This window comes from Ochotona princeps, chromosome 8 (genome assembly GCF_030435755.1).
Source record: "Ochotona princeps isolate mOchPri1 chromosome 8, mOchPri1.hap1, whole genome shotgun sequence".
Taxonomy (NCBI): domain Eukaryota; kingdom Metazoa; phylum Chordata; class Mammalia; order Lagomorpha; family Ochotonidae; genus Ochotona; species Ochotona princeps.
Genome location: NC_080839.1, coordinates 12,250,189 through 12,274,040, shown reverse-complemented (window position 1 = coordinate 12,274,040; position 23,852 = coordinate 12,250,189). Strand labels below are relative to the sequence as shown.

General features: G+C 55.0%; 2 protein-coding genes across 6 annotated transcripts in view; one reads left to right on the top strand and one right to left on the bottom strand.

The window, feature by feature from the left end:
- The first annotated feature begins 5,206 nt into the window (after positions 1–5,206).
- On the top strand, positions 5,207–13,692 carry LOC101532156 (fumarylacetoacetate hydrolase domain-containing protein 2). 5 transcript variants are annotated; one of them, XM_058667600.1, is made up of 8 exons: positions 5,207–5,456; positions 7,277–7,527; positions 8,845–9,061; positions 11,776–11,835; positions 12,054–12,216; positions 13,013–13,121; positions 13,230–13,317; positions 13,461–13,692. In XM_058667600.1, exons 2-8 carry the CDS (start codon positions 7,283–7,285, stop codon positions 13,521–13,523), a joined length of 945 nt encoding a protein of 314 aa, XP_058523583.1. In that variant the 5' UTR covers positions 5,207–5,456; positions 7,277–7,282; the 3' UTR covers positions 13,524–13,692. The 5 variants fall into 5 exon arrangements, with proteins under 5 accessions (XP_058523583.1, XP_058523582.1, XP_058523585.1 ...); XM_058667599.1 differs by having other exon boundaries at positions 7,230–7,527; XM_058667602.1 differs by having other exon boundaries at positions 5,221–5,327; positions 7,230–7,527.
- Positions 13,693–13,799: 107 nt separating this feature from the next.
- Positions 13,800–23,852, bottom strand: part of GPAT2 (glycerol-3-phosphate acyltransferase 2, mitochondrial) — a 123,645-nt gene continuing 113,592 nt past the window's right edge. Inside the window, exons 2-22 of the mRNA XM_004590758.3 lie at positions 23,110–23,241; positions 22,866–22,979; positions 22,201–22,274; positions 21,751–21,855; positions 21,399–21,527; positions 19,307–19,406; positions 18,783–18,916; positions 18,447–18,546; positions 18,136–18,348; positions 17,652–17,774; positions 17,394–17,476; positions 16,993–17,111; positions 16,396–16,466; positions 16,038–16,296; positions 15,808–15,956; positions 15,566–15,643; positions 15,074–15,205; positions 14,872–14,992; positions 14,719–14,784; positions 14,456–14,511; positions 13,800–14,100 (exon numbers count right to left, since the gene is read on the bottom strand). Of these exons, the coding sequence (XP_004590815.2) occupies positions 13,984–14,100; positions 14,456–14,511; positions 14,719–14,784; positions 14,872–14,992; positions 15,074–15,205; positions 15,566–15,643; positions 15,808–15,956; positions 16,038–16,296; positions 16,396–16,466; positions 16,993–17,111; positions 17,394–17,476; positions 17,652–17,774; positions 18,136–18,348; positions 18,447–18,546; positions 18,783–18,916; positions 19,307–19,406; positions 21,399–21,527; positions 21,751–21,855; positions 22,201–22,274; positions 22,866–22,979; positions 23,110–23,172 (2,406 nt within the window). The 5' untranslated portion in view covers positions 23,173–23,241 and the 3' untranslated portion in view covers positions 13,800–13,983. The remainder of the gene's footprint in view (positions 14,101–14,455; positions 14,512–14,718; positions 14,785–14,871; positions 14,993–15,073; positions 15,206–15,565; positions 15,644–15,807; positions 15,957–16,037; positions 16,297–16,395; positions 16,467–16,992; positions 17,112–17,393; positions 17,477–17,651; positions 17,775–18,135; positions 18,349–18,446; positions 18,547–18,782; positions 18,917–19,306; positions 19,407–21,398; positions 21,528–21,750; positions 21,856–22,200; positions 22,275–22,865; positions 22,980–23,109; positions 23,242–23,852) is intronic.

Here is a 23,852-nt window from a genome sequence, read left to right as displayed (position 1 = left end):
CTGATGGGAGGCAGCCATAGGGAAGGACAGATCTTCCACTTAAACAGAACAGCCTCACGCGAGAGTCCCAGACGGCCTCCCAGCTTCAACGTCCGTGTCCAGCTTCGAAGTCCCAACGGACAGGCTCTCTATGTAGGGGCAGTCAAAATCTGTGCCCAGCAGCCATCGCCTGAATCCTAGGGCCCTCAGGATTACACCAAATGGACTCTCCTGTTCGCTAGAGATGGAGCTACTAGACCTGAACAAGTGCAAAGCTGTTGCCCATGAGGTTTCCTGAGTATTTGAAGCCCAGTCTTAGAAGCTATTGCTCAGAACAAAGATTTATTTCAAAATGTTATGGATTGGGGCCAGTATTGCAGTGTTATGGGTTGACTTGAGTTTTGGTTGCTCCACTTCCTATCCAGCTAATATGCCTGGGAAAGTGCATTGGGAGAAGAGGCTCTTGATTCATTCCTGGCCCAGCCCTGGCCAATGTGGCCACTGGAGGAGTGAACCAGCAAATGAGAGATCCTCTCTCTCCTCTGTGTAACCCTTCCTTTCAAATAAATAAATTTTTTAAATGTTCGTTTTCACCAACAATGCACCTGCTCTCATGCTTGTTTATACAACATCAGTTGTGCAGTCCGTAGGTCAAGGGCGAATTTCCATGTTCAAGTCTTAGTATTTAAGAAATACATTCCATGAGGCTGTAGACAGTGGCTCCTCTGACAGAGCTCTGAAGGCTGAACCTGGATCACGGCTTATGGGAGGAGACCGTGAACTAGAGTTCTGAAGAAGTTGGCTCCAACCTGCACGGATGACGCTGAGGGGTTCAAGGACAGGAAGACAGCCAGGGGCAGACATGGAGCTGCAAGGTGCGGGCCAACAGCTGAGACCCCTTGGCAAACCTTCCGAGGATGAGGAGTTGCTGCCTGCAGGTGAACCCAAAGAGTCGTTTTTTGAGCCAAAGTCTACTCCTGGTGAAGACTATGGGAGCACTGTCAAAATGCCAAGGAAGGATTAAGAATATTCCATAAGTATCATTCATTCAGTGGTGTCCAGGTTTAAAACAATCGACTCCACTTTTGCAGGAAGCTCCACAGTGGGCAAAACGCTCTCAGGCAACATCACGAGAGCCGAAGAGTCTGTTCTAGAAGTCGGTAAACACCACACCTTCTACCCGCAGAAGCCCATGGCTCACAGAAGGCTTGCGTGGTCCTCCACATTTCCCTGTGCACGGCGGGCGGGGACGGACAGCAGGTGAAGTGGCACCAGGAAGGCCTCTGTCTGCAAGCCAAGGTGGCTGGCCTTGGGAGACCCCAACCTGCCAACGCCAGAACCTTCTGAACTCAGGCTTCACTTATCCCCATTCTCTCCCATCTCCAGCTTCTTTCACATCCAAGCGACCTTCCCTCCACACGCGCCTCTCCACCATCCCACATGCAGCTGCTGCCTGAATCTCCCAGTTACACCCTTGCTTGACTTCCTCGGTGACCTAGAAACATCTGCATGCAATCTCCTTGACACAGCTCCCATCGAGACGAAGCATCTGAGGCCCAGCGACACTCGGTGATTCCCTCGCAGTGAATGGCGAGCGGAAGACACACTGCTGCTGATGGTGTCCTTATAGGAACGCTTCCACGCCAATGTCCGCACACTTGTGGAGCGAGCAGCATGGACCGGGGACTCCCTCTAATGGCACTGAGGAAGCATCTCTCCCTAAGTCTTCCTCACCTTCCCAGAGCCTGTAGGAGAGCCAGAGTGCAGAGCCCTGGAGGAGGTGAGATTCTGAAACAAAGCAGTCTATTACCAGCAATCACAGAGGAATAAAGACAGGGTCAACTTACCCAAGTCCCATGGGAAAGAGTGGTGCTTTCTGGAAGCTGTTTCCTGGAACACCAAGGGTGGGGGGATTTCTTAACCTTCCCTCTTTTGAGGGAAGAACAGAACTGAGATGAAACTCAAGATCCAGGAATAAAATAGCTACATCACGTGACAGATGCAGTTTTAAGCAGTTTTTTTTTTTTTAATTGGAAAGGCAGATAAACAGAGAGAAGGAGAAACAGAAAAATCTTCCATCTGCTGGTTCACTCACCAGTTGGCCGCAACAGCCAGAGCTGGGCTGATCCAAAGCCAGGAGTCAGAAGCTTCTTCTGGGTCTCCCACGCAGGTGCAGGATCCCAAGGTATACGGCCATCCTTGACTGCTTTCACAGGCCACAAGCAGGGAGCTGGATGGGAAGTGGAGCAGCCAAGATATGAACCGGTGCCCATATGGGATCCTGGCAGCGCATGCAAGGTGAGGACTTTAGCCACTAGGCTACTGTGCTGCCCCCCCTTCTTAAAGGATTTACTTATTTGGAAGATAGAGTTACAAAAAGGGGAATGGAGGGAGAGAATATTCCATCCCAGATGACTACAAGCTGGACCGGTCTGATGCCAAGAGCCACGGGCTCCCACATGGGTGTAGGGGCCCAAGGGCCCAAGCACTTGTGCCATCCTCCACCACTTTGCCAGATGCATTCCCAGGAAGCCAGATCGGAAGCAGAGCAGCCGAGTATGGAACACTGGTGCAACACACAGGACCTGCTGTGCCACAGTGGCTGTCCCTGCTCAGGCATTTTAAAGTGCTGCCAAATGCTTTTCCAATGCAGCTGCAGTATTGATAATCCCACCAGCAGTGTGGAGTTCTAGTTGCTTCTTGCCAATACTTAGTGTAATCAGTTTGGCCATGCCAGGTAGGCAGTGGCCTCATACTGTGGCTATAATCTACATTTTCTTAATGACTAAGCATTCTTTCATATGCTAATTTTTAAGATTTATTTATTTTTATTGGAAAGGCAGATATACAGATAGGAGAAGAGACAGAGAGGAAGATCTTCTTTCCGATGATTCACTCCCCAAGTGACCGCAATGGCTGGTGCTGTGCTGATCCAAAGCCAGGAGCCAGGAGCCAGGAGCTTCTTCTGGGTCTCACATGCGGGTGCAGGGTCCCAAAGCTTTGGACTGTCCTTGACTGCTTTCCCAGGCCACAAGCAGGGAGCTGGATGGGAAATGGGGCTGCCGAGATTAGAACTGGCACCCATATGGGATCCTGGTGTGTTGAAGGTGAGGACTTTAGCCGCTAGGCCACGCCGCCAGGCCCTTTAATTCTATTTTCTACAGACTTTTTGAAGTTTCTTGTATAAAGAACTCTCAAAAGTCAATATTAAATAATATTAAAGCCATCTAATTTTTTAAATGATTTGAAAACTTTGAACAAGTATTTCATCAAAGAGGATTTGTAATAAACTGAATAAATCTTTTTAAAAAATAGAATTAAAGCATATGTTTTATGCATTCCCTATGAACTTTCTTTTTTAAAGATTTATTTATTTTTATTGCAAAGTCAGATATATAGAGAGGAAGATCTTCTGTCTGATGATTCACTCCCCATGTGGCCGCAAAGGCTGGAGCTATGCCAATCCAAAGCAGGAGCCAGGAGCTTCTTCTGGGTCTCCCACACAGGTTCAGGGTCCCAAGGCTCTGGGCAGTCCTCAACTGCTTTCTCAGGCCACAAACAGGGAGCTGGATGGGAAGTGGGGTGGCTGGGGTTAAAACCGGCACCCATATGGGATCTCAGTGCATTCAAGCCAAGGACTTTAGGTGCTAGGATATCGTGCTGGCCCCTCCTATGAACTTTTTAAGACCCCTCAGGTATTGGCATGCATGTTTTCTTTTGTAAATATTTATATTTGAAAGGTAAATTTACAGAAAGAGAAGGAGACAGGGATTTTCCAATCTCTGGTTCACTCCCAAATGGCCACAACATTTGAAGCCAGGAGTCTGCTCTCCCACATGAGTGCAGGGCCTAAGGACTTGGGCCATCCTCTGTTGCTTTTCCAGGCCACAAGCAAGGAGCAGGGTCAGCACTGGAGAAGCCGGTGCACAAACTGGGCCCATTTGGGATGCTGGAGCCACAGGGTTAGGATTGGCCTATTATACCGCCACCCAGCACACATATTTTCCTAACAGGTATATGCTTTCTAAACGTTTTCTGCCAGTCTGTAACCTGCATTTGGGACCCATGGCTTGGTGATCAGTTTGTACCATTCTCTCCAGCACATCCCCCCTCATCCCAGTCATCCCTGTGGGTCCCATTTCCCATCTAATATGACCTCCTCCTTCAAACCGTGTGAGCCCCAAGTTCCAGACCCACGTCTCCAACTGCCCATCTGGAAATACTCTTTCTCCCACAGGCACATGGCATGCATCAAAAATGGGGCTCATCATCCTCTCCCCAGACCTGCCCTCTCCCTGCCCTTCCCCCCTCGGGGCCCAGACCCCATGAATAGCTATGCTAGCTACCCAGGGACCTGTCCACTTCCTGTCGTCACTGTAGCCTCTCCTCCCCTCACCCTGCCCGCAACTGCCCGCTCACTGTCTGCCACACTCCACCACCCTGCTCCCCTGGCTGTGCCCTTACCCTCCCGCCTTGAAGGCGTGGCCAGAGCCAGAGCATTTTCAAAAACTGTCTGGCCATGGTCTGCCTTATGTTTACTTGTTTGAAGAGTGGGGTGGAGGAGAGGGAAGGAGGGAGGAAGCAAGAGAGATGTCTCCATTTTCTGCTTCATTCCCTAAAAGCCGGCAATGCTGGAAGTCGGCTCCCGTCAGTACAGCTCTCCCCAAACTGGGTGGCAGGGACCCAACGACCTGAGTCGACACTTGCTGCCTGGGCAGCCGAAAGGGGGAGCCAAACCCCAGGCGCTCCGAAATGGGATGCAGGAGTCGCATGCTGCCCCTTAACTGATGTAGGAAATGTCTTCCATGTGCTTAGATCAGAACCAAACTGCAGGACGCGTAGTGAATAGTCTGCCTTGAATAATCTGAGGGCCTCCTGCCCAGCGCCCCTGCTACGTCTTCCCGTGCCACAAGCCTGGGGAGCTGTGATACACCTGCTGGCTGCCTATGCCATCCTGGGGCACAGCCCTTCTGGTCTCGGACACCCGGTAAGTGGAACAGGCGCAATCGCCCTTCCCCTTCTCAAGAACACTGGATGCCACCACTGGCCTGGCCGAGAAGCAGGGCTCGGCCAGGGACGCTGCATTTCCAACAGGTTTCCTTTCAAGTCCGGGTGAACCCCGAGCCCGAGTGTCTCGGGGTAAACTGCTCCTCAGGCGCTGGGCGTCACTCTCGAGGCCGGAAGGAACGCCCGGAGGACCTGCAGGCGCTGGGCCCGCCCTCAGGGTTGTCTCTTCCGGGACAGAAAGAGGCGGCCTAGTGGCCATTGCTCCGTGACGTCGCCGGGCGCGCCCGCGGTGCCCGCCTGATCCAAGGAGTCGCGGCCCCGAGCTGCGGGTGCAGGTGCAGGTGCAGCGGGGCGGGCTGGCACCAGCGGTCAGGGCTGCCGGTGCCCAGGCGCCCCTCGCCTTCTCTTCCAGCTCGCGAGAGCTAGCCCTCCGGCGCAGGGCGCCTGGCAGCACCGCCCGCCAAGGCCAGGTAGACGGGGGCTGGGCTCGGAGGGGAGGGTGTCGCCGAGGGCAGGACCGGACGTAACTCCCCAGCTGTTTGTGGCCTCAAGGACGGTGCGGCCCCTTCTAGGACAGTGCGGCCCCTTCTGATTGCAGGGAGCCAGTCGGGACACAGAGGGAAACTGAGGGCCTACCAGGCTGCAGCTTGCTGTGCCTCCACCGCGTGTCGCCGCTGCCTTTTTGCTTAAGGATCCGTTGGCCGAGTTGGGCCGATCTCCGTCCGTTCTGCCCAGGGCTTACTGCAGAGAAACAGCGGCTATTTTCCAACTGGGAGCTTGGCAGGTGACCTTCACCTCTAAGCCCTAATGCTCCCTTGGGCGGAAGGCACCTGCGGGTGCCTGTCATGTGGGAAGGGCCAGAGCCAGGGTGAGGTTGTGGTCATCGTGGAGAGCAGGTGAGCAGGCTGACCTCCGAGGTAGTGGCCGCCTGGCGGCTCACAGTTTTACGAGGCTTATAGTAGTGCTCCGTGCCAGGCAGAAGCCTCTGCTTCTCAACACAACCTTCTAGTTAAAGTGCCCTGGGGTCGGGAGAGGGTGGGTGTCTTGTAACTGAACTGATTTGGGAAGCATCCAGCTACTGAACCAAGGACTTCAGTGTCATCCGGGCTAGGATTCACATCCTGGCTCTTTCCCCTTCTAACTCTCTGACCCTGAGACCTTGGGCAAATCCCTTATCCTCATCAAATCCTAGTTTTTTCATCTGTTATTGGAGCATACAGTCCCTGACTTCCACAGTTGCTGAGAGAATTAAATCAGATACTGTAGGCAGAGCCCATGAGCTGGCCTGTGATGGGACCGTTTCCTGCCGCTTTAGCAGGCAGAGTGCCAGGTCATGCGTGCACTTTGCCTCCAACAGCCTTTGCCCACGGCACAGTTGGTGGTTGTGTAAGTCAGCAGGGATGATGCCTTGAAGTCTCTGGTTTCAAAGGCGCCATCCCCGGGAAGAATCCGTGTGGTTTAGAGGGGGAGGCCAGGCTTAAGACTAAGACTTAAGATCAGAATGAGACAGTGAGGTTTGTCTTTAGTAGCACTGGAGTGCAAACAGGAGCCTAAAAAAAATAAAAAAGAAAGAAAGAAACAGGACCCTGACCCTGTAAGCACTCCCAGGTGAAGTGGGAATGTGTGACTGACCTTGTTTCCCGCTGACAGTCATTAAGTTTTTCCAAGTAAGGAAAGCAAAGCTCTAGCTTCTCACAGCTGCCTGTTCAACAGGGAATCAAGAGGGTCTTCTGGGCCCAAGATCCAGAGCTCTACAGTGAGAGACCCACTTAAATAAGAAGGTAGCACGATCGAGTTAGTGTTAGGAAATGACCAGCGGCAGCCAGGACACCAGTTCTAGCAGTGGCTGCTTGCCCATGCTGGGCGCCATGCTTGTAACCACCCCTGCCTCTCGGCGGCAGCTCAGCCCGCACCACCTAGTCAGCATCAAGGCACCAGTCCCACAATCTGTGACTCATATTGGTGTTGACATCTATTTCCCATGAGAGCAAGATGGGCTATCCTGAGGCAGGCTTCCCTGCCCCGCGTCCCCCAGCACCTGCAGTGTGCCAGGCACAGGGTGAACTTTCCAGAAACTGATTGCAGGCATACTGGAAGCCCTGGGCTTAGGTCTCGCTGTGTATGGCACATAAAAGTTGCCAGTAGGTTGAAGTGATTCTGTATTGGGAACACTCGCATGTGGTTGCTGGGGCAAGGAGCCAGAGCTGTAGCTGAGGAACTTGAGGGATCCTTTTTTCCTCTAGGTTCTACTCCCCACCCCTATCCCCACCTCCCATCCCGTGCCCCGAAGGTGCTGATGCTGGTGTCTGGTGGAAGGAGGCTGCTCACAGCTCTGCTACAGGCTCGGAAGTGGCCCCTGCAACCTTCCAGAAGCATGAGACTGGTGCAGTTTCAGGCTTCTCACCTGGCGGAGCCGTGCCTGGGTCTGGAGTCTGAGGAGGGCGGCGGGGTCATCGACCTCAACGCCTTTGATCCCAGGCTCCCCAAGACGATGCTACAGTTCCTGGAGGAGGGAGAGGCCACCCTTGCAGTGGCCAGAAGGTAAAACAGCCGGACTGTTGCCCCACCTCTCCAGCAGGAGAATCTTTCACAAAGAAGTAGGGTCCCCTCACCTCTCCTTTCTCACTTGTGCTTTTAGTTAAGAACCTTAGAAAACTTACATAATATCCTCCATTTACACAGAGGGAAACTGAGGGCAGGGAAGGCAACCCAGGGGTCCTTCCAGGCAGCTTGGAGCTGGAGGAATCTTCCAGGCCTTTGGCTCCTTAGAGGAGAGAGCTCTACAGTCAGCTTCTCCCCAGGACACCTGGGTTTGGGCCAGGAGCTGGAGGTGGCCCTGAAGCCAGAAGCCCTGTGGAATTTGGTCAGAGGGTGCGTGAACAGCAGATGAAAACCACTTTACCTGATCAGTTTTGGGAGTCAGTGACACCATGTTCCCAAGATTAGACACAATTTCCGTGCCCCTCATAGGGAACTGGGCATGGTCTCGTGAACAATAGTTAGGAGCTGTGAACAAGGTAGCAGCTGCTCTCCATGGAGAGGTGCTGAGTGATGTTCAGTTAGAAAGAAAGAAGGTACATGTAGGAGCCAGGTGCTGTCATGTGCACCCAGGGAAGGAGACAGTCACCAAAGGGTGACAGCCTGCTCCTTGTATTCCCACGTGTCTTTTGAGCCATCTGACTGGGACCTGAAGTACCTAATGGGGTAAGGAAAATGAGCACTGGATAGATAACGAATAGTGCTTTGCTGGCAGAGGGCGGTGGCAGGGCTTGATTGGCACACCGATCCTGACTCTGATCCGGGGTTCAGATCTAGGAGAGGGGCAGGGAGGTCACTTGGTGAGGCCGTGCCAGGGCAGGGACTCAGTAACTACACCAGGCTCATTTTTTAAGGTTTGATTTTATGTGGCCCATGAATAAAGTTGTAAATGGCCAAAGGGCCCTTGGCAGAAAGTGTTCCCCACTCTGTATTTTAAAGAACAAACCTGGAATGGGTGTTTGGCAGAACAGTGAAGGTGCTGGTTGGCATGCCTGTGTCCTTTATCCAAGGACTAGTTCAAGTGCAGCCTCCCCTGCTTCCCATCCAGTTCCCTGCCAACGTGCACCCCAGGAGGGAACGGATGACAGCTGAAGTCTTTGGGCCCTTGCCAACCACGTGGCAGACCTGGATCGAGCTCCTGGCACAGCCTGACCCAACCCTGGTTACTGTGGGCATTTGAAAAATGAACGAGTAGATGGAAGATCTCTCTCACTCTCTCTTTCAAATAAAATGAAAATACGTTTCAATAAAAAATATCAAAACTTGTAGCTGCCTCGGGATTGCCCCAGCTGGCCCATCTCTCCTGGTTGCTCCCTGCAGAGCCCTGGCCGCCCGGTTGCCAGTCTTGCCCCGGTCGGAGGTGACCTTCCTGGCCCCCGTCACGAAGCCAGACAAAGTGGTGTGCGTGGGTCTGAATTACGTGGATCACTGCAAGGAACAGAACGTGCCCGTGCCCAAGGAGCCCATCATCTTCAGCAAGTTTGGCAGCTCCATCGTGGGGCCCTACGATGACGTGGTCCTCCCACAAGAGAGCCAGGTGGGTGCCTGTCCGCTGCCCTCCCCAGCCACTGAGGGCACCCCAAGCTCGGCCTACAGCCTTCAGGAGACCCTGTCTCTTGCTGGGGTGTAGAATGGTGACTACCAAATTAATAAATATGAAAAAAAAAAGGAAAAGGTTTTGGAAACTAGGAGAATTGAAAACAATAGTAGAATGAACACCTGATTTATCTTGCTGTATCTTTTTCCCTCTCTCCTCACATGAATATACATATATGTGTATGTGTGTATTTAATACATATACATACACATGTACACATACGCTTGTATATGTCCCTTTGACGGGAAGTTGAAGATATTAAGACAATTCACTCATGGAAACTTAAGCATGCATCTCTAATAAGGACAGTGGCCTGCCTAGTCATACCACCGCCCAACTAAGAAAATTAACATAAGTTATGTTTAATCCATGGCCCATTCCTAACCAGCAGTACTCACCGTTGGTCCAAAGGTAACTTTTTTTTTTTTGAAGATTTATTTTTATTGCAAAGGCAGAGTTACAGAGAGAAGGAGCAACAGTCAGTCTTCCATCTGCTGGTTCATTTTCCAAATGGTCCCAATGGCCAGAGCTGAGCTGAGCTGATCTGAAGCCAGAAGATTCTTCCAGGTCTCCCACATGGTGCAAGGGGGGGCTCAAGGACTTGGGACATCTTCTGCCTTCCCAGGCCATCAGCAAGGAGCTGGATTAGAAGTGGAGTAGCTGAGATGCATAGCAGCTCCCATATGGGATACAGGTGGAGGCTTAGCTTGCTATACCATAGCACCAGCTCCTGAGGGGACTTTTAATTTGGCTGTCTTATTTGTTGATCTAGGATTCTTCAAGGCCGTACATTTCGATTATGTCTCTTGTGATTTTAATTTAGAAGAGGGCTCTACTGTTTCTTAAAAGGTCAATGAATGCATACTGGGCTCTGGATGCCATATGGCCTGTGTGGCAACCATGCAGCTCTGCTGTCGCAGAGTGAAAGCCACCAAGGCTGTGATGTGTAAGTGAACATGGCAGTGGTCCAGTTGGAAAACTGCAGACAGGCGGAGGTGGGCAAGTGTTTGGCCTAGACATAATAGCTTCCACGTCAGAGCTTCTGGGTCTGAGTCCCAGCTCCAGCTCCAGATTCCAGCCTCTTGCTAACGTGGACCCTGAGCAGCAGTGATGGCTCATGTACTCGGGAGCCTGCCGCCCACATGGGAAACCTGGATGGAATTCCTGGCCCCTGACTCCAGTCCTTGTGGGAATAAACCAGCAGATGCGATTGATTTTCTCTCTTTCTCTGGCATCAATAAGAACAGGAGCAGCAGACCGTAGGCTAGCCTTGGGTGGCCCACTGGGTCTCAGCCGGCCTGCCCTGTAACATGCTCAGGGCGCTGACGTTTTGCAGGATGTAGCCAAGTTCCCTGCATTTGTCATGTGTCCTCATGAAGGTTAGCTTCAGCCTACACACTGTTGGGGGGCTGGAGCTGGAGTTTGGCACAGGAGGTGCTGTGTACTTGGTGAGGCTCATGTCAGATGGTCACAGCTGAGCCAGCGGCTTTAGTTGCTGTTTTTCTAGGCCTCTCCACGGTGTGTCTTCATCCTTGTAATGAGTGAGTGGCCTGTGGGTGGCGGTTGAGGAACATGTGACTGTCTCACTGGGTCACAGCTCTTCATCCAGAAGGCCTGTGGACATCCTTGCCTGACTTGCCCTAGGGGTTAGAGTTTTCTATACTCTGACCAGCTGGCATTCTGTGAAGAAGCTGTCTTCCCTGTTCTGACTTCATGCCCTTCTTACACTTCTGTGTGGTTCATCTGAAAAGCAGAGACAGACATCTGCTAGCCTCTGATTTCCCTCCTCAAATACCATGATGGTTGGAGCTGGACCAAGCTAAAGCCAGGAGACCAGAGTTCATTCGGGGTGTCTTCACTGAGGACAGCAGGGAACTACATGCTTGGACCATCACCCGCCTTCTCCCAGGGTCCATGTTAGCAAGCCGTTGAAATCAGCAGCAGAGCCAGTAATGAAACCCAGCCACTCCATTGAGGTGTGGGTGACCTAAGCAATATCCTAACCACTGCTCCAAACATCACCCCCTCCCTTGAACACTTCCTTGCTTTCTGCCCATGACCTTGTAGGAATCTTGGACCTGGAATAAACCATTCAGTGGGGGTTGTCTTAGACCAACATCTACAGGTCAGGTGTTCTACCAGTTGTAGTTACTGCCATTAGAAACAGCAGCCAGTGTGAAGGCCAAAGGGTACCTATTTTGCTTAGCAGAGAATGTTTGTCATGGTTTGAGGCCATGTATATTTCCTCTTTTGTGAATTTCATATCCAGTTCCTTTGCCCACACTTAATTTTATGATACCTTTTATCACTAAAATGAGTTGATCGATTTCGGCACTAATACTGCTGAGTGCACAGCAGGGGTAATTGCTGGGAGCTGTTAGTGGTTGGTGTTGACTCTGTTGCAGCTATCAAGGGTGACTTTGGAACTAAATCTCCCAGCCTTGTTGGCCTTGGGGTCGCAATATTGGACTGTGTCTTCCCCCAGCAGCGTGCCCGCCACCACCCAAAGCTTGGAGCAGTGCCATGATTTGCATCGGGCCATTCCCTGAGCTGTGCTTCCTGGCAGGTGTGGAGGCCTGGCCCTGAGGCCTGCTGCATATTCTCTGCACACGGGAATGGCCCCTGCAGCTCACTGCCCCTCTCCCGCTCAACAGGAGGTAGACTGGGAGGTGGAGCTCGCTGTGATCATTGGGAAGAAAGGCAAACACATCAAGGTGAGGCGGATCTCTGAGACCAGAGGCTCCTACTGCTGCCCAACCACAGGGGTGCCAACTGTCCCAGGTCCTGGGAAGTGGTCACTGCCCGCCTGCTTCCTGACAGCCCTGCCCTTGCCCTAGCCCACTACCCCTGCCTTCTCTGTGATAAGCTTTATCATCCACTAAGCCTGGTGTCACCTGTAGTCTAATTAGCCCAATCCCCTGTGCCCTTATAGGCCACAGATGCTATGGCTCATGTGGCTGGCTTCACAGTGGCTCAGGATGTGAGCGCTCGAGACTGGCAAACGAAACGCAATGGAAAGCAGTGGCTGCTGGGGAAAACCTTTGACACCTTCTGTCCCCTGGGCCCTGCCTTGGTGACCAAGGACAGTGTGGCAGGTAGGTCCCAGGTCCTTGCCATGTGTGCCTGTCCTTGTACAGAGAGCTGTGTGAGGACACAGCAGCACCCCAGGGATCAGGAGTGGCAGTTCAGCTACATTCAGAGCCCACCTTCTCTAGGGCCCTTGCCACACTGCTTCTGTGGAGGGCAAGACTTAGCCCCCAAGCTCTCAAGGGGACACAACTGCAGAGGTGGAGGAGGTTACACAGAACAGCACGAGTGCAGTTACTGTGTGAACATAACAGCAAGGGCACAGCGAGAGCCAGGAACACAAGGGCCAGGAGCAGAGCCACAGTGGGATACCCAGTGCACCAGGCTTCCCAGCACCCCATGTAGTCAGCGCTCACAGAAAGGCTGGCAGGCATTCTGGCTGTTGTACTTAAGGGGGCAGAGCACGAACGCCGACGCCCAGAGTGCCAAGTGCAGGTGAGTCAGGAGAACGTCCTGAGCAGGCCATCCCCTACCTGCAGGCAAGGGGCTGTCACTGCCCTGCTGTCACTCCTGCTCTATCAGCTTCTGCTGTGGACTGCTGTCCACCTTGTAAGGCAAGAACACTAACCTTCCTTCTCTCTTCAGTCTGGACTCTCCTCTACTTCACTCTTCCAGTGACTATGGGCAGGTGTTAGGACACCTAAGGAGGCCAGCCAGTGTCTGTAGAAGAAGGTTCCCAGACAATTACAGAGCCAAGGTGGACAGAGATTCGAAGCTCTTAGACCTCACAGGTCATACAGCCTGCCTGAAAGTGGGGGCAAGTTGGAGGCAGGGAAGGGGAACGTCTAAGCTCTTACATTTCAGATCCACACAACTTAAACATCTCCTGCCGGGTCAACGGGGAGGTGATGCAGAGCAGCAACACCAACCAGATGGTGTTCAAGACGGAAGAGCTGATAGCCTGGGTCTCCCAGTGAGTACAGCGCCAGCACGGCTAGCCCTGCCCTACCTGGCCACCCACCTGCAGGCTCAGCCAGGCCTTCTGTCCCTGGTCTCACCTGGCCCTTCTGCTTTGTCCCAGGTTCGTCACCCTCTACCCAGGGGATGTCATCCTGACTGGGACGCCCCCTGGTGTTGGCATGTTCAGGAAACCACCTGTGTTTCTCAAGGTGGGTTTGCTAAGAGGAGGAATGGCAGCAAGGAGGGGACCCAGAAGGCCTGGTGGGCTCAGTGCAGATGTGAGTGATGCAGGCCTGCGTGTCCATGTGTGAGTCGGGACTGAGCCTGAAACCCTTGTGGCCTACTCTTACAGAAAGGCGACGAGGTCCAGTGTGAGATTGAAGAACTTGGTGTGATTGTCAACAAGGTGGTGTGATGGGGCGTGCAGGCTCAGGCCGTCAGACAAGAGGGCGGCTCCCACCCCAAACCAGCAGAGCACAGGGGAAAGCCCAGTGCCAGCCGAGGGCTGCTGCCAGCTGCCCTGCAGTTCTTCTAGGTGCAGAGGGGGAAGGTGGAGCTCTCCTTAATAAATGTGTCCTACCAGAGTGGCTGTGGGCTTCTGCTTTGTCTCAGGGCTGGGCTGGTGGATAAGACAGGGAAACAGGTGCAGCAAACTACACAGGCATACCAACGAGACAGCTTGGGAGAGGACTTGCCCAGACCCTGTTTATCAAAACAAAGGATGGAGACAGCGAGGGATAAAGGGTGGTCAAACAATGAAGATTTTGTAGAGTCCAGCTAAGGGTTTGCAGCCACTGCCACCTCTGTCACCTGGCTCAGGGCATGGCTGTGTCCCGGGGCTGAGAGGCCAGTGGGCTTTTCACCTCCTGCCAGGTCTAGCTGCAGAGGAACTGCCGGATGAACTGTTCCAGCTTGTCCTGATTGTCTCGGCATTCAAACTTAGGGGCCAGGTGGAGCACGGGGCCTGTGGGACCAGGTGTCTGTTGCAGCACCTGTGCAGGAGACATGGCCTGAGCATCCACAGTATGGAGACTGTACCCACAAGGACCCAGCCTGTCTCCCACGAAGTCCACAAAGTCCTCAGGTCTCAGTGTGTGGGTGCAAACCCTGCCCAATCTCTCCAACCAAAACTCACCCCACTTGGGAGTAGGAACCAGTGGTTTGAGACCAAGAAAGACAGGGACATCATCCAGTTCCCAGCCACCTGCCACCACAACTCCTGGAAACAGCAGGTATTTCCCTGCATCTTAACGAAGTGTCACCAAGGCCAGCCCTGTGGTTTCCCTGAGCAGCTCCATCTGGGGATGGAGCTTGGGGAATACGATGACGGGACACTGTCCACCTTACCCCCAGGTCTCTGAAAGTCCAGATGGCACTCATGGCAAGCCTATGGTCCACACACTCTGGAAGGAAGACAAAAGTGAATGTTAAAGCAAGGGATGGCTGGAAGCCCCAGGACACAGGAGGAACCACCCAGGGAAAGAGCAGGGGGAGGGCCCAGGACTGTCCCTCTGCAGCTCTCCTTCCTGGGGCTGAGCCACCACTGCCCAACAGGGGGCAGCAGCCACCCACTAACCTGTGGGAGCCAGGGCCAGCTGCTTGGGACTCACCAAAGATCCCTTCTTCCTGGGCAGTGGCCTGCAGGAACTGAAACAGCTGCTCCGTGTAGCCCGACTCTGGGAGAGACAAGACCGAGCCTCAACCCAGGGTCTGGCATGGGCAGAGGCCCGGCCCCAGGGCCTGCAGGGAAGGGAAGCTTTTACCCGTGTCAGGCAGCTGGCCCTGGTGCAGGAAGACTGCAGCCAATGCAAAGACTTTGAGCAGCGGGCTGAGCAGGCGGCAGAGGAAGAGGAAGAAGTCAGGGCAGCGAGACTGCTGGCTGAGCTGCAGGAGGACAAGCAGGTGAGGGCAGCCCCCCCACTACCCCCTCCAAGCTCCTCCTCTTGGCAAGTCCTCCCAGCATACCCTGAAGTACCGGCCCTCAGCCTCCTCAAAGTCATCACTGTCACTGTCTGTAAAGTCGCCACTTGGTCTCCACAGTAGCTTGCCACTCAAACGCTGGCGCCCTGTGTCACAGGCTGGCCGGGAACCTGGGGTCTGGGGGTCATTGGAGCTATTGGTCCCTGACAGGTTGGCCAGGGAATAGCCCAACGCCAAACAGATGTGAACTGTGTAGGTCAAGGTAGTCAAACTGTCTAGGGAGCCCACAAGGAGGCTAGTCCATGCCAGACCAGGCCAGTCTGAGGGCTGCAGGAAAGGAGTACCCACTCTTCAAGGGCTACAGGCCTTGGAATGGGCGGCAGAAGTGTGGGGGTCCTGTCCTGCCCCAGGCACACCACAGCCCGGGGGGCACAGTGCTATAGGTACAACCCTGCTCTCCCTGTCCCCCAAGGAAGGGGCTGCTCCCCTGCAGCCCGCCCTGCCCCAGCACACACAGGCCGGATGCTCTGTGTCTACCTCCTCAGCAACCAGGAGCCCACACTGGATCAGGCGGTCCAGCACCTCCTGGCAGTAGCAGTAGGAAGACTGGCAGGGCTGGGGAGAAAAGAACCATGCAGTCTTAAGTGAACCAAGCCTCTAGGCAGGGGCTGGCCAAAGACAGGGAAGAGCCTGACCCACCACCAGCAGGGGCCTCAGGGTGGGAGTGGGCAGGGAAGGAACAGGCCCCAGTCTCGGGGCCGCCTGGGGAGAGGCCTGACCTGCAGCAGCAGCAGGTCTTGTGGCAGCAGGTGCAACAGCAGCAGGATTTGGCGGTACAGCTCTTTCTGGCTCAGGAGCTCTATGCCTTGCAGCTCCCAGGGCCCCTCTGGCGGCACCCTGCCTGCCAGCAGCCCTCGCACAGCACAGGCTAGGGGAGATGGGGGAAAGGGGAGCTATTCCCCTTGGCTTCTTGCACACACCCTGCCCTTCCCTGGCCCTCAGGACTTACCACCCACAGCCTCGCTCAGGAAGGCGGGCAGCAGCTGGGTACTCAGACGTGCCAGGTGTGTGAGGCCTGGGCCGGGCCGGGGTACCACCAGCAGGTCCCCCTGGTGGACACGCAGCAGGGCCACATGCGCCCGCAGCAGGCTCAGCGTGTGCTGCACCAGGCACCGCAGCTGCCCAGAGAACCCCACGTCGAAGCCCCGCAGCAGTGTCTCCTCTGTGAGCCAGGAGAACTCCCCCAGGAGCTGCGACAGGACCACACCCTGGCAAGATCACACCGGGTCGAGCAGGGCTGAGCAAGGCGCCACACCCCTGTCCAGCTCCCCTAGACCCCCACCATGCACACATACACAGCGCCTCACCTTCTGGTGCTTGAAGAGCAGCAGCGTCGCCATGATGGCCGTGCTCATCACTGCAGAGCTTGCCACGCCAGCTGGGACCAGAAGGACCACACCGGTCACATCAGCTGGCCAGGTCTAAACGGCCACACAGCCCCAGCTCCACCCAGGGAGAGCAGGCCTATTGCCACACCAATTCTAAGTCAGGCCAGGAGCTCAGGGACTGTCCCTAGATCTTGCAGAGTTCCACACCCCCCAGGCAGTCTCCACAACATAAAGGGGCACCTGGGAAGACATTCACCAAGTTCTGCCAGAGCGGTCTCTGGGCAGGACCTGTGCTGTATGCCTCATGCCATTCCATCCCCCTTTCCCCCGCCATGGCTAAGGAAACCTGAGCTCAGGGGGGTGCCTGTGACTGGTGGGTGGCTGTAGGCAGGCACCTTCCTTCTACACTGATGCTTCTACTCTGTCCAGGCAGCCAGCTGTGTGCCCTAGGGGCAGGGGGTGCGTTCCACCCTTCTTCAGATGTCCCAAGTGTGAGTGCAATTGCTCACTCAGAACATAGAGCCCTGGCTGGTCAAGCCACAGAGAGTGAGCACTATGCAGGCCCGTCTGCCTCACCATTCAGGATGTGATGGCTCAGTCTCCTGACCAGGTGCTGGTCCTCTTCCTTGAGGGCCAAGAGAGGTGCGGTGACCGGGGTCCATTCCTGCTCCTTCTCAGTGTCTGGGACCACGGTGCTGGGAGAGAGACACACATCAGAGGAAGAACCAGACCTGAAATACTGGGGGGAAGCTAAGGTTATCCCCAAGTCACAGTATCTCTCCCTCCTAGCCCCAGAATACAGGAACACTTCTGCCACCACAGCTCCCTGCAGGCTATACAAGGCGAGGGTCTGGCCTTGTTCTAGACAACCCCACTGCATGCTGGCATGTTGCAGAGAGATGGAGCATTCTCCACAAAAGCTGGTGCTGAAGAGCTGCCTGCCTTGCCCCAGGACCTGCTCACTCCCCTGCTCTTACCATTGGCCCAACACAATGGGCTGCAGCAGTTGCTCCAGGGTCTGCCTGCTGCTCCAGCAGCTTCTTGCATTGATGGTGTATTCCTGCCCAGTACAAGAAGATCTAAGGTACATCTAAGAAAATGGCTTGCCCTGGCCTGCCAGGAATCCTGCACAAAACCCACCGAAGACAGGCAATGCTGTCCGTGCAGGTCCTAGAGGGCCATGCTACCAGCACAGACCCGCAGGCACTCCCTGCCCTACCCAGCTGGCTCCTCACTTGCAGGGAGAAGGGCTGGGCCAGGTGTACTCGGATGCAGACCCGGCCACGGCTGCCCCAGCAGCTACACAGGCTCTGCAGGACAGCCAGAACCACGGTCCACAGCCCCAAGGGGGCTGAGGCCTACAGGAAAGAAGAGAATAAGGGTGCAGGGTAAAGTGGGAGGGCTGCACCCACGCCTCAGTACTACCCCCTGCCAGAGCCGCCCTCTGCCACCATCCTGCTCAGCTTCATCTCAGGGCCAACCTAACGCACGCTCTGCCCCCTGCAGGCTCCTGTTTTTTTAATCCATGAACTGGGAGCCACCCATCCCTACAGGGTCTTTCCAGAATGAAATGAGAGGATGATGGCAACATAGGAAGACACGTTTGCACGGACACACACGCTCCAACCCCAGCCCTAAGGGTGGCTTGACCGGCCACACAATTCTGCTTCCTGTCTGTAGCTGTGTCTATTCAGAGTCCCTGGGGTAGGAGGCTCTCACGTGGTCACTGCCACATGGTACATCTGGAACCAGGTCGTAGCTGATGGCTACTGGCACCAGTGTGGCATCTGAGACAAGGCCCAGCTGGACGGTCTGCATAACCAGTCCTAGCCAGGCTTGGCCAAGGGCTGACAGTCGTGGCCCCAGGATTCCAGGGGGCTCTTCCAGGAAGATGAGCAAGGGCTGCCCGCTGACCAGCAGCTGCTCCATGGCCTGGAATGGGAGGAAGTGAGGGTAGGTATCAAGGCCACAGCCAAAAATAGACCCTCTACCCTCAACCCAGCCCCACGCCTAACTCAAGGGGTACTTACTGCACGCACCACAACTCTTGCCAGGACCCCCTCAGAGCTGTCCAGGGAGAGGTTGGCTTCTGGGGGCAGGAAAAGCCCCCCAAGGTTCTTCAGCAGAGCTCTGTGGGGCACACAGCAGAGTCTATTGAGGGCAGGGACTCTTGAGGTGGGACTGAGCCAAGGCCAATGACAACCCAAGCCCACCCAGGGCCAGCCTGCATCTTGCCTGAATACCTGCAGCCAGGTGACCCTAGGTGGCTCCCTGTGAGCCCCGCAGGCAAAGCTGCCACTCCGCTGAAGCAGAGGTGCCAGGGAGAGGGCCCTTGCCACAGCTGTCTGGAGGCATGGGGCTCTTACCGAAGGGTTGGGGAGCAGGTCCGGGGATCCCACGCCACACGGAGCACGCCCAGCCCCTGGGAGAGCAGAACGAATGGCAGCAGGAGCCCATCCAGGAGTGACTTGTGCGTAGAGAGGAATACGAGTGGCGGGCCCTGCTCCAGGGAAATCCAGAGGGAAATGTCAGCCTGCCGCCAGCCTTGAGTCCCCAGAAGCCAAGCCCCAGTGCCTCCAGCCCCAGAACAGCATGGCAGGGTGTAGAAGGAGATGAGGGAAGGCTCAGGAAAGACTTCTTTCTCTGAGCATATTTCCCATAAAGCAGAGCAGCCTTCCGACAACTTTTAAGGTAATGCACTGACGTCATGGCTGTGAAGACCATGATGAAAAGATGTTAGCAGAAGCCCTGTGGGAGCAGGGCCGTGAGACACAGGGACAGGGTCACCCGAGAGTAGTGGCTTTTCCCAGCAGCTGACGGGGCTGGTTGGACTCCAGAGCTTGGCCCCAGTCTCTGCTGCCGCCATCCTACCCCAGGGCCGAAGCCTCACCGCCTGTGCTGCCTTGTGGACCATCTTCATCTGGCCCTTGTGCAGCTGCACATTCAGGAAGAGGCGGTTCAGGAGCCACAGCAGCGCCCAGCTGAACAGCCTGCAGAAGGACACAGGATCTGAGCTGTGGCCAGCATGACCCATGGCCCCACAGCACCACACTGAGGGAGGTATGGTCATTGTCCAATGGCACAGACAGGCTCTGGGACGGCTTGGCAGTAGAGCTGGCTGTGAAGTAGTGGTCCTGGCACACCAAGACCTCCATTGCCCATCAGAGGATCCAGACTGCTTAGGCAGGATGCAGCCTCATCTAAACAAACTGCTGGTGAAGACAGAGGAAGCGGGAAGGGTCAGTGATCCGAGAAGGGAAGGGGAGAGGTACAGGGACAAATGTCCCAGTGAGGGCTGCAAAGGGGCAGAGGGAGCAGCCCTGCCCAAGGACAAATGGCACATGCAAACAGCAAGTCCCCAAATGATGGCTTCCATAGCTCCACAAAGCATGAAATGTGGCACTAGTGGTAAAGTGTGTGAAACAGCAGTCTGGGCAGGCCATGGCAAGCGCCATATGTTCCCAGGAGGACTGCCCTCACAAGGGAGCTGGGCAGCCAGTAGGTGTGGCTGCAGCACCATGCAGCAGCTTAGGTGCACAGGGCGGGCAGGCAGCAGGGTGCTATACCCACACTGTTTCCCAAGGGCCTTTTTACCACAATGAGCCCAGGAACCTCTGCAAGGCCAGGGGGAGCCAGTGGAGAAGGGGTGCTAGCTGGCGTAAAGGTAGCCAGCCAGGTCAAAGCACTGAAGGCATCAACATTTGCCACTGAGGAGGGTTGGTCCAGGTCACCACAACCTCTACTTTCTGTCCTTTCTCAATAAATATCCCAGTGGTTCCTGATACATGTAGCCCTGAGCCCTCCTTTCCTTGGTTACAAAGACCAGTTGGGGGCTCATGTGGTGGCACATCAGGTGAGATCTCTGCCTGCAATGCTGTGGCACCCTATGAGTACCAGTTCAAGTCCTGGCTGCTGTACTTCCAGCTCTCTGCTAATGCACCAGGGAAAGCAGCAAGAGGCCTCAAGTGCTTGGGTCCTGGCACACATGTGGGAGACCCTGATGGCACTCCTGGCCCCTGGCTTTACCCTGGCCCAGCCCTGACTATCGTGGCCATTTGGAAAGTAAGCCAGCAGATGGAACAACTCTCTCTTCCTCTCTGTAATGCTGCCTATCAAATAAATAAGCAAACCTTCACACATGTGTATGCTAAAACTTTTCAAAGTCTGTCACTGACCCACTTTTCTTAGGAGTTTGACTCATACATGCACCTGCCTTCTCACTGTCTCACAGCATGGCAAGAACTGAGACTTTATGTCAAAGCATCCTTCTGAAGCCAAATTCACTTCTCCATCTTGTGCGCCTCTATATGTGCCACCAGCCACGGGCCAGAAATAGGGCTGTCCTGCAATTCCTCTTTTCCCCACCGCCCACCCCTGCCATCTAACCCTCCAGTGAGGAGAATTGGTCACCACGGTCTCTGCAGGTGCTCCTTCTCTACTCTGTCACCATCACAGCTCACCTGGCCCAGCAGCCGTGCATGGGACCCTCTGGGCTCTGCTTCCAACCTTAGTCAAGTTATCAGCCATGTCTGAAACCTTTCCCTCAGAGATTCACTACAAGCTGGTGGGTCTTCTCAAATGCATCTCCAGCAGCTGCCTCCCTCACTTGCCAGCTTCTGAGCACACCCTGCCCTTTTCCTGCCCCGGGCTGCTGCTCCCTCTAGAATCATCCCCTCCACCTCCCTTCCTACCCTCCACCAATTCTTCTACCTCCAACATTGGCTCCTTTTGGCCCTGGCTTACAACTCCCTCTCTCTTCTCTGATATTCTTCTTCATTTTTACAGGTGTGGGTATCTCGGTTCAATCCTGTCCCCTTGACCAGGACCCTGCATCTAACAGGAGCTTAGAGGGGAGAGGAGGCAGGTAGTGACAGTGGGCTGCGGCCTGTTCTGGTAAATGCCCTCTGGCTGCCCAGAAGGTAAATCTAGCCTTTCCCAGGCCCAGCTTCTAAAGGACACACACGTCCCCTTAGCAGCTTTACCTGAGAAGGAAAGGGCGGGGCGGAGCCTGGATGTGATCCAGGATACGCTGCACATCTTTCTTCACCAGGTCGGGCACCTGGCCTTCCCCAGCCCCTGCGGGGGCCCTCCCCAAGAACAGGTTCTGCACCCTGTGACCAATATGGGAAGAAGGGAGAGTGCTGTCAGGCTGGAGTGGCCCAAGTTATCTGGGGCACTGTCTCCAGCCTGCACCCTCCTCTGAGAAGGGCCAGGCAAAGCCAACATTTCAGAAGCCTTGCTCCACCAGGCTCCTCAGCCACCCTGCCTAGAGCTTTCATCATTCCCTAATGGACCCCCGTGATGCCTGTTGGACTTGGGTCCCTGCATTCTCACCCAGTGCTTCTCAGGATCTTCTGCGGGACATCCTGGCAGGGTGGAATATGCTGCTCCAAGGCCCACAGGAAATAGCAGAGCCTCCGGACCAGCCAGCCCCGGAACCTAGGCATAGCCCACAGAGCAGGGGGAAGTCGGCTTGGGAAGCTCCAGTTCCACTGGGGCCCTTGGGGGCTGTTCCATCAGGCAGGGAGGCAGGGATTATATCCATAGCCACATCCCAGAAACACCTGAGCTTGGCTTAGCGTGGAGTGGGAGCAGAAGCCATCTGCCCCTCTTGTACCCCACCCCACCTCTCCCTGTGCTGAGCAGGGTCTTCAGCTGAGGGCCAGACACTCAATGTCACAGGAGGAGCTGCAAACCAAAGAGCCACCATCTGCCTCTCCTGACCATGGATTTGTGGCAGGACACAGGGGCAGTACAAAGCAGGGCCCACCCTGCCCCCACTACCTGGTGTTCTCCTCCTTCACCAGGATCACGTTGCAGAAGCCCAGGTCCATGATGCTTCTGTGGAAGAGGGACTCCTGCAGGAGACATGCATGGACAGCATGTCCTGGGGGTCCTTGGGAAGTGGCAAAGGAGAGGCCCTGCCCTAGCACCCTGGGCTGGGCCCAGAGGTCTGTTAAGTCTACCAGGAAACAGCACTACCCAGCATTTTGCAAGAGATGTCAGTGCCACAACCTGTATAGAATGACCTCTGCCATCAACCACAGGGGATGCACAGACTGGATGTCAGTCCAAACTGGGCCCCCTCAGCACCTGCACACTGTATGGACCCTCGAGATGTCTCCAAGCACGTGCTAAGCACTGCAAAGTTGGAGTGATTGATGTTTCCACACTCAACAGGACCCAGGCAGGCAGGGTTAGACACAGCCCCACTTCCTCTTGGGCCCCTCTGAGATTCCCTATCCCACTCTCCTGGACTTGGGAGCCACAACTCCAAACACAACCAACATCTGTTTACCCACAGTCCTAAAAGACAAATGCAGAGGCCTGCATTGGGGAGGGACCCAGCTTGGAAGGACACGAAAGGAGCAGCTTTCTGGGAGCTGTGGCCCCCAAAAGCAAGCTACCCCAAGCTTCCCACAGTGGGACTTGGCCCTGGCATCACTTACCCAACTCTTAGGTGTACAGGTCTGGCAGCAGCGACCCACAAAGGGGCGGTACTTCCCCAGGAATGGGGTAACGGCCTCTAGCTTCATCCCAAAGCCTGATGACCACAGGCTGCCCTGGAACAGGGAGAGAAAAAAGCATCAGGAGCCTTGGTAGAGGGACAGAGGGCCTGGGGTAGAGGGAGAGGGAACTTTCCTTGGTAGAGAGAAGCAGGGCACAGCAGATGGAATGGAAGAGGGAAACTACCTCGTGGCCATGGTGGCTGCTCCTCTGCTGGATTGGGGCTCTGGTTTCCAACATGGTATCCATGAATGGATATCTGGGACCCTAGTGCCTCTGCTTCTTTCTCTCGCTTACCTCTCTCCACAGGAACTTGACCTAGAGCAAAGCATAAGGAGTGTGAGCCATAATCCAGGAGTTGCTGAAGTGAATCCCAAACCCCACCTCCAGGACAGACATCCCCAGGCCTGCTGTGGTAGAGAGAACATAGACTGGAAATGGGAGCTCAGCTTGGATCTGAGTTCTGTCCCACAGCCAGGTTGTCTAGGCAAGAAGCCAGCTCTCCCCACAAGGTCTATCATAGTCCTCAGGTGCTTTCTCAGCCCGCCAGGAAGAGAACCAGTTCTGCCATCAATACCCACCTGCTACCTCCCAGCACAAACAGGGCCATCCTGGGGACCTGGTGCCTTTCCACCCCAAGGGAGAGGGTAGAGACAGGACTGGCTGAAAGGAGGCGCCTGCCAAGGACAGAGTCCACAGCCAAGAGGTCACCAGGTCCTGCTCTCCTGTCCCTCCTCTGCCCACCAGCAGACACTCCTTCACCTATTTAGCCATTTCAAGAAGACAGGCTGGCTACTGGATATGGGACAGTGCTGGGGGGTGGGGCAGATCAGTCAGAACATGAATAAGTGCCACCCAGACATATCACAAGGAATCCTTGTCTGGGCAAGACAGGATTTTCCATCATCAACCCATCAACCCCATCATGC

Excerpts from the sequence above, each read along its gene's own strand:
- LOC101532156 (XM_058667600.1), top strand. The coding sequence starts at position 7,283 with ATGCTGGTGTCTGGTGGAAGGAGGCTGCTCACAGCTCTGCTACAGGCT. Across the intron at positions 7,528-8,844 it reads ACCCTTGCAGTGGCCAGAAG|AGCCCTGGCCGCCCGGTTGC; the intron begins GTAAAACAGCCG and ends TGCTCCCTGCAG. Across the intron at positions 9,062-11,775 it reads TCCTCCCACAAGAGAGCCAG|GAGGTAGACTGGGAGGTGGA; the intron begins GTGGGTGCCTGT and ends CCCGCTCAACAG.